Source organism: Diceros bicornis, chromosome 4, assembly GCF_020826845.1.
Source record: "Diceros bicornis minor isolate mBicDic1 chromosome 4, mDicBic1.mat.cur, whole genome shotgun sequence".
Lineage (NCBI taxonomy): Eukaryota > Metazoa > Chordata > Mammalia > Perissodactyla > Rhinocerotidae > Diceros > Diceros bicornis.
In genome coordinates this window covers 15,374,128-15,385,519 of record NC_080743.1, presented here as the reverse complement: position 1 = coordinate 15,385,519, position 11,392 = coordinate 15,374,128, and the positions used below count along the sequence as shown (strand labels likewise).

Below are 11,392 nucleotides of genomic sequence, written 5' to 3'. Positions count from 1 at the left end.
TGGGTGTGGTCAGGGAAAGAGACAGTCAAAGAGAGCCTTGCCAAAACCACTGTCATCCCGGGGGATTGTGAGCCTACCCAAGGTTGCATCTCTAAAGAGCAACATCAGAGGCTTCAAGTTACAGGAGAAAAATAGACTTCACTAAAATAATTCAGCCAGTCACTAAACAAGTAAATAACAATAACAAGTCCTGGAAGGGGGTGGGGACCAGCACCTACAGTTGCAATTGGTGGGGTTCAGGACAGGCTGCCCCAAGATGTGCCACTCTGGTATGCGGATTATTTTGAGCTGAAGAAGAATCAGGAAGGACATTTGACTTTCCCCCAAACGCCTAATTAAGATAGAAGACCTGTCCCCAGGACAGGCCATCACCATAGATAACTCCAGGTATGGATAGACTGGGAGGGTCCTTGTTAAGTCCATTCTTATCACAGCTCTGAAAACCAAGTAAAAGTAGAAGTTATCCTTTGTAAGAGACATTTACATTTATAACGGAAATCTCCATTTGTAAAGGTATCTCCCTCTCTGAACCAGGAAGAAGGGGGGATGACCTTATCTCTAGAAACTCTTATCAGTGTGGAAGGCAAGGACCTTCACCTGCATATTAAACTTACTCTTGTTTACAGTGCTTTTCTGGTAATCTCCCATAGCTGACTCCCCCCACCCCCAACATCCTCCTTTGTCTTTTTTTTGTGTGTGTGAGGGAGATCAGCCATGAGCTAACATCCATGCCAATCCTCCTCTTTTTTTGCTGAGGAAGACTGGCTCTGGGCTAACATCTGTGCCCATCTTCCTCCACTTTATGTGGGACACCACCACAGCACGGCCTGACAAGCGGTGCGGCACTGCGTGCCCGGGATCGAAACCCGGGCTGCCAGCAGCGGAGCACACGCACTTAACTGCTATGCCACGGGGCCAGCCCCTCCTCCTATGTCTTTACCTGAAGACAGTATTTAAGATGAGAACCTCCACCACTTTGGTGAGTTACCCGGTCTTTCCTGGGTCTCTCCCAGATATACATGTTATAAAGCTTTGATTTTCTCCTGTTATTCCATTTCATGTCAATTTAACTTGTAGCCCAGCCAGAAGGACCCAGAGTGGGTAGAGGGCAGTCTTCTTCCCCTACACTATATTATCTAAAATGCTTAGTATTAAAAAAAAAATTACAAGACATACAAAGGAACAGAAAGTATCACCCATACACCAGAAAACAAGAAGGCAAAAGAAACTGCCTGTGAAGCAAACAGATGTTGGATTTGACAGACAAAAACTTCCAAGTAGCCATTATAAGTACGTTCAAAGAACAAAAGGAAACCATGATTAACTAAGTAAGAGAGGATATGATGACAATGTCTTATCAAATAGAGAATATCAATAAAGAGAAATTATAAAAAAGAATGAAATGGAAATTCCAGAGCTGAAAGGACAATAATTGAAATAATCAATTCACTAGAGGGGCTCAACAACAGAGATGAACTGGCAGAAAAAAGAATTAGCAAACTTGAAGATAGATTGATAAGGATTACGCAATCCAAAGAACAGAGAGAAAAAAGAATGAAGAAAAATGAATAGAGCCTCAGAGAAATGTGGAACACCATTATGCACAATATATGCAAATATATGCAAAATGTATTCCAGAAGAAGAGGGAAGTACCAGGAAAGGAGCAGAAAATTATATTTAAAGAAATAATGGCTACAAACTTCCCAAATTTATTGAAAAATATTAATCTATATATCCTCAAAGCTCCATAAATGCAAATATACTTAAGATTAAAAATACTGTGCAACTTTTAACCTATTAGATAAACATAACTAAATATTTCTCAAGCTCTTCTCTAATGCAGAACCTCCTGTTATAACTTAAACGTCACAGTAGTACTTCCTGTCCAGATTTTTTATATTCCTCTCAGTGCCATCCCTTTAACAGAAACAAGAGTGGAGTTCTTTGCCTCTGGTTTTCTCATGTTGAAGGCTGCATCCAAAACTTCTCATTTTCCTCTGCCATTTACCGTACTCTCCTGTTCTTTTTCCAAGCTTCAATTTCCTCTTTTTAAAATTGTCTCTATAAAAATGGCTCAAGAATTACATTCCCAAACCAAAATTCTAAAAGCTAGAGACGTACCAATCAATTTTTAGTTTGCAAGTGATTGCAGAGCTTCTGTACATTATTACTCATCATAAATTTTTCTCCTCAATAAATCTGCAGGATTTTTTCCTTCCTGTTCTCCTTTCCTCTCCCTCCTTTCATCTCTCCCCTCCTCTTCTTTTCCTTTTACAATGATATAATTTCACATATTTGGGGTAGTAATTTTTTTTTTTTTTTTTTTGTGAGGAGGACCAGCCCTGAGCTAACATCCAATGCCAATCCTCCTCTTTTTGCTGAGGAAGACTGGCCCTGGGCTAACATCCATGCCCATCTTCCTCTACTTTATATGGGACGCCGCCACAGCATGGCTTAACAAGCAGTGCATCGGTGCGCACCCGGGATCCGAACCGGCGAACCCCGGGCCGCCGCAGCGGAACGTGCGCACTTAACCGCTTGCGCCACCGGGCTGGCCCGGGGTAGTAATTTTTTTACTTGGAAAAATCTTAATTTATATTGTTTATCTAAAAAGCTCAGATGTGGCCTTATAGTTTTTTGAGAATAACATTGGAGTACATTTTCTTAATGATAGATACATTTTAATTCTGATGAATATTAATTCCCTTTTTAAGAAAATAGCGTTTTTTAAAAAAAAGATAAAACTGTGCTATTTGCAACAACATGGATGGACCCTGAGAGTATTGTGCTAAGCAAAATAAGCAGATAGAGAAAGACAAATACCGTACAATTTCACTTATACGTGGAAGATAAACAAACACATAAGGAGGACAGATTGGTGGTTATCAGAGGGGAGGGCAAAAGGGATAAAGGGGCACACGTGTATGGTGACAGATAAAAACTAGACTATTGGTGGTGAACTCAATGCAGTCTACACAGAAACTGAACTATAATAATATACATCCAAAATTTACACAATGTTATAAGCCAATGTGACCTCAATTTCTAAAAAAAATTGGCAGTTTTTGTAATGTTTGAAAAGTTTTCTAGTTAACACCATCAAATTATGTTTCCATTCTACATATTCATAAATGACTCAAAATATTTCAGATGTGCTTAACTGCACAGACTACACAAAGAAATAGGCAAATATACTTTAAAAGAATTTGACCTCCTCTTGGAAATTTAGCAACACAGGACATCGTTGGTGACTGGGGAAAATGGCACTGAGAATGAAACAAGAATCTTTAGAATTCCCTTACAAGCTTGCTCTTTAACCACAAGGCAAGTCACTTAGCCTCTCTGGGTTTACTTCCTCATCTAGGAAATGTGATCTCTAAAATTCTTTCCAGCTCCAACTTTCATACATTTTATGAACTAAAAATACACAGAAAAAAGGAAACTTTGAAATATGTAATCTGTAAAACTTACCTCTTCAAGTAAATATTGATTAAACTATTATTTAAAAGGAAGAAATCACAGAGCCAGCCCCAGTGGCCTAGTGGTTAAGATTGGCATGCTCTGCTTCGGTGGCCCGGGTTTGATTCCCTACACCACTTATCTATCAGCAGCCATTCTGTGATGGTGGCTCACATACGAAACAGAGGAAGGTTGGCAACACATGTTCGCTCAGGGCAAATCTTCATCAGCAAAAAAAAAAAGTAACAAATCACGTTTTTCTCTGTACTTTTCCACAAAGGGAGGAAAATATATATGTATATGAAAGCCAGATATATAGGCAGTACACTACATGTTATTGGATAAACATTGTTATTAGATTATAGGTGATGTTTAACTTTAACTGTGAGGTTAATTAAACTAGTGCTTGAAATATAAGGATAGTCACTTCTAAGCCATTTACTGAGTCCAATCACATATATTCATTTCATTTTATCCATCATAACTAAATGATAGTTTCTTAAAAACAAACAAGCAAGAACATTTTCAACTCCTTGCCCCAACAAAGGCTAATAATAGGCAGGAGCGATGAACCAAAAAGTCAAACATGGTCACAAACTCAGATGCTTTCAGAGGCGGCGAGGCAAATGAACTAAATGTGTGAAGTAGCTTTATGTGACAGTAGCAATAGAGAGTGTGGTAGGTCGGTGACAAGAGAAGAGTGCGTGGCTTACCTAAAAACATCCTAACTAAAAATCATAAGCAACTTGTAGTTTTTCTTGTAAGAAAGATAAATATCTTTATCAATTAGCTTACTGGGATCTACAGTAGTTTAAAACTATTCCAGGTATCCAAGAACCCGGTTGAATTTAAAGAGAACATTTAAAAATCAAAAGCACTTATAATTTAAATAAGAAAACTTTAAAACTCTACTTTTATATTAATTCAACATTCAGCAAATAAAAATTGGGCACTTACTACAATCTAAGGCACTACCAGTATCTTTTAAGACAAGAAAGATATTGGTAAACCATTTTTATATAGCAATGCAAATTTTTTTAATAATAGAATAATTTTGTACTTTAAAAAAATACCTTTTAATCCAAAGATTATCCATCTATCTAATCTATAAATCCTTTATTTAGCTTGGGAAAAATGCTTAATCAAGAAAATTGCAATAAATGACGGTGAGTTTAAAATAGAAACTACATTGACCACCCTGACTGATGCTTTTCAGCTCTTTAGATCTAAGATCTGTGAGAAAATGTCCATGATGTCCATACTTCCCTAAGGAGTTTTAACTGTCATTCAGAGAAACAAAGTTATAAAGGAATCATTTATGAATCAGATGGAAAAATATGTATGATAAGCTGAATTCTCTGGCATTTTCAAGCATCTTCAACTTGCAACTAAAGTATATGGTTATTCCTAGCAATTCTATTCTTAGGTATATACCCAAGAGAATTGAAAAATTATGTACACAAAAATTTACACAAAAATGTTCATACAGCATTATTCAGAATAACCAACAAGTGGAATAAACCCAAATGCCCATCAACTAATGAATGGATAAACAAAGTGTGGTACACCTACATAATGGAAAATTATTTGGCCATAAAACAGGAACGAAGTACTGATGTGCAATGCACTGTGAATGTACCTTGAAAACAACACTAAGTGAAAGAAGCCAAATAAAAAAAGCCACATATCATTTGATCCCTTGATATGAAATGTCCAGAAGAGACACATCCATAGAGACAGAAAGTAGGTTAGTGTTTGCCAGAGGCTGGAGGAATTGGAAGTGAGTGCTTTTAAAGGATATGGAGTATCTTTTTAGGGTGATAAAAATGTTCTGGAATTAGAAAGTGGTCACATAACTCTGTAAATATACTAAAACCACTGAATTATACACTTTAAAAGGGTAAACCCTATGGTATGTGAATTATATCTCAATAAAGCTATAAAGTATATGGTGATTAAAACCTATTTATTGAATTTCTAAAAGATGAAGACTTCATATCCTGCTAAAAGGTGACAGGATCCAGTATACCTTGTGTATATATATATATATCAATCATCCTGAAAATTACTTTTGAACTAAAAACTAAGACATCATTCTCACTATAGTTACAAAACAGAAGAAAACAAAACAATTTTTTAAACATAAGTATATTTAAAAAATTAAAACTAAGAAATGCAATCTATACATATGAAAAAGTAAAATATTTATATGCATAACAAATAGTAGCAACATCATTCATAAGCAGCAGTTAGTGTTTATTTTCCCTGTATTTTGGTTTAACATCATAGTGGTAGTTTATCCGTTTTAGGGAAATTGCATAAGGTACATATAGCATATTATGAGTAAGTTATAGAAGACTATGTAATTGGAAAATTAATTCCAAGTAACAATATTTCCTCTAAAAACAAAATTATTAAACAAATTAAACTAGTGGACAATAAAATGTGCCTATAATTTATTAAGTCCAAGATATATAGTCAACTTGCATAAAATTACATATGGCATTTTAAAAACCGCCTATTTCTAAAATATCAGTAATTCAGGCAATTGGGATTTCCACAGGAGATAAGTTGCCACTAATTTCTTTTTTATGAAGAAAAGGTCTGCCTTAAGAACTTTAAGACTATGTTATTAAGAAATGCTATAGCATGCTTTAAAAATCAAAATGGTGAAACGTATGCATTAGGATATTCTTTTATGGATATCAGCTCTAGAACAGCATTTCAGATGGTGATTTAAATCTAGTTAACCACATTTCCAAATGACTTGAGTTTTTATTTTCTAAAAATACATAAAATGTGTAGTTCAGTTAAGAATTTAAATTTCCATTATAAATGAGAACCTATCATACTGATAATGTAAAGATATGTCTAATACTTCATTACAAATAAATCTACTAACTCCACAAAAACAAATTTTACATGTAAGCAAAATACTAAACATTTCTGATTTGGGAGAAATGAAATAAAATACAGTGAATAAGGTTTTCTCTTCATCTCCAACTGTAAAAATCCCTTTTGCCTATTTATTTGACCCGTCTCTATTCATGCAATTTAATGAACCCTCAAAATAATTTACATGTCTTTATACAGAATTCACATCTACAACAGTAAACAGCCAGTCCTTTTATATTTTCAGTGCCTTATCAAAATTTGGGTAACAAAGTTTTTCATTCTATGAGGCAGGAAGATGTTTCCTAAGTATTTCTTTGGATGATGAGGATATAGTATCTGGGAAGGACACGTCAAATTCTATTAGAAGGTCACCACGTTGGTCAGGATTTTTTGGAAACGGCAGCCCATATCCAATAATTCTTCTCCTCATTCCCGGTTTCACAATATCATTTATTGACATAGGTATGGTTCTTCCATCCATTGTTGGTACATTAATTGAGCAGCCACACAATGCCTAAAATGAACCAATAAAATTAATAAACTTCAAAACTTAAAAGTCTAAACAAAAATATTACCAGGTGTAAAAGATGATCCCACTAAGGTACATTTTTAACCCCCAAAAGAATATCAATAATTATAAGACTTTTTCCCCATTAGAAAATCCCTCCAGGACATGCATAATCAGATATGTTACAAAAGAAGAAAGGAGAAGGGGAAGGAAAGGAAAAGGAAAAGAGAAGTAAGGAAGTCTTCCACCTTCCCCTGGAATGAAATGGATAGACTGATGCTGGATAGCTATTACAACATTCAAGATGCAGGGATGGGTGGGAGAGGAGAAGAGGGAGAAATCCAGGACTGGAAAGAACAGGATAGGAGCAACTACCTATTTTTTTGGAGGGAAAATGTCAGGACAAGAGGTACATTTATTGTCTTAGTCAACAAATGTTTAATGAGTGCCTACTATATGCCACACATTCCTGCTAGACGCTGAGCAAACAGGGACCACGAACATAGACCCCACCTCAAGGAATACAGAAGGAACTCAGAAGCAAACTAGTTGCTGTAATACAGCATAATGCTGGCACAGAGGTATGTGCACAAGTCTTTTATGAGAGAAATGGCACCCAACTTACTCCCTTAGCTTCTGGGAGTGGAGAACGCTTGAGCTAAGCACTAGACAAGTGGCAGGTATTGAGGCAAAGTGAAAAACAATAGTGTTCCATCGAGTAGAGCTCAGACAATGACACAGATGTATACAAGATAACAATACAGCAAACTCAGGGAAATGCACGTACATTTATGGGTAGAAAGACTAAAAATGACCTTCTATTTTAAGCTAAAGAATTCAAACTTTATGGTAGATGCTATGTGGAGTTAAGAATTTTAAGTAGGGAACTGACATGGCCATATTTGTAGGACTATCATCCAATTTGAGAAACAATAATGACTAAAAATAGAATAAGAACTTATATATTAAAGCAGTACCCTTATAAATTATTTCATTTTTAATACTTTTTTGTTAATTATTCCAAATTAACAATTTTGGAAAAAATCTTATGCATGGACTAAGGTGATGAGATTACAGTGCAGATGTCATAAACCATACTTGTAAAAACAGAGTAGAGTTAACCCACTATTAGGCCTCATAGTACATAATCCAATTAGCACTTAAAATTGGCATTTAAATTATTAGTATAGGTAACTAAACTTAGAAAATATAATCTTATCCATAAAAGAGATATAACAGTAGTACTACCTCAGACGGTCCCTAAGAGAATTTAAAAAATAACATGTAATAAGCACTAAACAAATGTTAGCTATTATTTTGATAAATTCCCTAAAATCAGATACATAATTGTCTGGTTTCCGAATCCTAGGTCCTACTAACTTACCTCTCGTAAACTAATTCTAGCAGTATAAATTATATTTGATCCATCCCTTTTAAATTTTGGGTGATCTTTATCTTTAATGATAAAAACAATGTCTGCTGGAATACTAGTTGGTGTTTCATCTCCTTCCCTTGGAAAAGTAATTTTGGTGCCTTCTTTCCACCCTTTTTTAATCTCAATGGTGAGAATTTTGTCCTCTGATCTATAACTCCTTCCATCAGGGTTTAACCTTTTTCGAGAAATCTTCATCCGTTTGGTACAACCATTATATATTTCTTCAAGTGACACTCTAAGTTCATGAATAACTGGAGGATCTTGTTTGAGGCGGGATGGCCCCACAGAATTCCTGTCTCTTGGATATCCATTCATACTGAATCCAAAGGCACCAAAAGGATCTCCATCTACTTCCATTTCTTCAGGATCTCTACCACCAGCCATCCGTCTTCCGAAGAAAATTTCAAAGGGGTTGGAACCTCCGAAAAATGCTGCAAATGTGGCATGAGGATCACCATGAAAGGTGTACCGGAAGGTACCGCCTTGTCCATCAGTACCTCCTGCTCCTCCTTTCAACCCTAAATGAAGAGAGAAGCATGATTAGAAAAAAGCTTGTAACCCCTGAAAGTTAAACTTTCAAAAATTGTATTACTAATAAACTTTAGCCAACTTAGCTTGCAATTTATTAATATTGGCCAGAAATGCCACTATAACTAAATACAGAACAGCTACATAACTTCTGATCATTCCCTCCTAAGTTAAACTTTTAGCTTTCAGATTCTTCCTCCAAATCCCCATCTTTAATGAAAATTTACTCCTGAATCTTTGTTCCACAGGTAAATAAGAAAATAAATAAAAACTGGGAACCTCTTATCTCATAAGCTACTGGTTTGACAATCTGAAGTATACAAATAGAAGTTTTTAAGAGACGTCAATTAAAAGGTCTTCAGTAATCAACACAAAATGCATCACCTAAATCTTTAAGTACCATTATAATCAACGAGCACAATCAATAATATAGAAATATCATATTTATACTAACTAGCTTTATTTCAGATCATCTTTTACTGTTCAAGAATTAAAACAGAACTCTCTTTGTGACAAAAAGGAAAAAAATTCTAATAAATAGGACACTCCATGAAAAATGTTCTCTTAGACACTAAAATAGTTATCCCTATCCTAGATAACAAAATTGTTTATCTAGGCATACCATATGATAGTATTAATTTCAACAGCATGTAAAAAGAAGACTGAAATCAAGAGCTGTAAACCCTCTTGACATGTAAGGCCTTTGGACTGGTTATTTATCTCTATTGTGGACAACCTGCTTCAGACACCAAGATAGTGACTCTCTGTTCTCTAAGGCTCAACTAAGTAATATGTAGCTCACAAGAGATTACATATTTGAAGCAGCATTTTCCACTACATAAAAAAGAAAGATTCTACTAAAACCACAAAACAACAGTATAGTGATCTTTAAGCAATCAATACTGACAAGGATTTATACCATTACAGTATCAGCAAAGTTTCTGAATGAGCCTTATGGGCATTCCTGACCAAGGATACAAGCAAAAACAGAATCTAAAAATTTTAAAACTGAAAAATCCAAGAGACTAAACAAAGAGACTTCAATATGTTCACACAATGAGTAATTTGAGGGCAGGAAATACATTTTATTCATTTTTGCATTGCTCATGCATACAGGGCTAAAAATGATAGGCATCCATGTTTACTGAATAGAGGGAATGAACTAATTCTTAAAGTCTCCTAAATAGAAATTTGAAAAGGTATCTTGAGCGTCAGGATTGAGAAGAGGAAGAAGCAAAAGCAATATAAAGTATAATCCCACATACACATATATGAGATTTAATAATATAAAATTCTACTGGAATCACTCAGCATGCTTTCAAAGAGACTTAGTTTTGTGTCTTATTCTATTTGGCTTCTTTCGTTAAAAGGCATACATGTACTCTGCTTCAACCAAAAGTCTCAGCTGATGTTTAAATTTTTACCTTCGTCCATGAATAGAAATCTAGAGAGACTAAGAGAAATTTAATAATCGGAAAACTGTCGAAATGTGTATTGAATGATATATCCAGATAGCAGGGATATTCCTTGTAGAAAGAGAATGACAAAAAAAGCAGAACAAGAACTTTTATTACGCAGCTCATCCAAAATGTCTTTTTATAAACTTTAGTGGTACAATTATACCTCCAAATGTTAAAAAAAAAGCTAGTGACAGGATTTTTTTAAATGAGAGGGTATGTCTATAACTCAAGGTCATGACCAATGTAACTAAATCAATGCTTAAACTATTTCAATCACTTCATCTTTCATCCTACAAATATAATAGAGTATAATAATTTAACAGAGTTAATAAAGTAAATAGAGTAAATTAGCTTGCCTAATCTAACCCTCTCTAAGACAAAATCCAAATGTTTTGGACTCATAATGGATTCATGAAAAGAAAGAATAACATTTTAAGTTATTACATCATGGGTTTGGCTTTTCTCTAAAACCCCTTCCCTCCTCTGCCAAAAATGGTAACTCAATCAGGATTACAGAGTCCTTGAGGAGAGTCACGCACTCTGTGAAGTGACATTTATCAAAGCTGACAAAAAGCCTCCAAAGGAGCTCTGAGGTTTTCCTTGACACTAAATAGTCAACTACATAGCTCAGATAAAGGACAAGCTACTATAATGACTGAGAAAATTCTATCAAATTCATACCAATATAACACAAATTATTATGCATTTTATAATGCAAGCATCACTTGCATTGCCTACACTTGAATTGCAAGAGGCATGTCATAAACTATAAAGTCAACTCTTTCTTTGCGTGTGTAAGATCAGCTCTGACCTAACATCTGATGCCAATCCTTTTTTTTTTTTTTGCTGAGGAAGATTGGCCCTGCACTAACATCTGTGCCCATCTTCCTCCACTTTATATGGGATGCCGCCACAACATGGTTTGACAAGTGTTGCATCGGTGCGCGCCTGGCATCTGAATCTGTGAACCCTGGCCGCCGAAGCGGAGCACACGCACTTAACCACTTGCTCCACCTGGCCAGCCCCGTCAAGTCAACTCTCTATTACCTACATTTCGATATACATACTGCTTGTGGAAAATTTTAATATTTAACTGGATTCCCTTT

At 35.3% G+C, this 11,392-nt stretch overlaps 1 protein-coding gene across 3 annotated transcripts in view; it reads right to left on the bottom strand.

The window, feature by feature from the left end:
* Positions 1-5,407: 5,407 nt before the first annotated feature.
* Positions 5,408-11,392, bottom strand: part of DNAJB4 (DnaJ heat shock protein family (Hsp40) member B4) — a 45,528-nt gene continuing 39,543 nt past the window's right edge. For all 3 annotated transcript variants that reach the window (XM_058538363.1, XM_058538361.1, XM_058538364.1), the window contains 2 exons: positions 8,248-8,816; positions 5,408-6,869 (listed from right to left, as the gene is read on the bottom strand). In XM_058538363.1, coding sequence (XP_058394346.1) covers positions 6,636-6,869; positions 8,248-8,816 — 803 coding nt within the window. In that variant the 3' untranslated portion in view covers positions 5,408-6,635. The remainder of the gene's footprint in view (positions 6,870-8,247; positions 8,817-11,392) is intronic.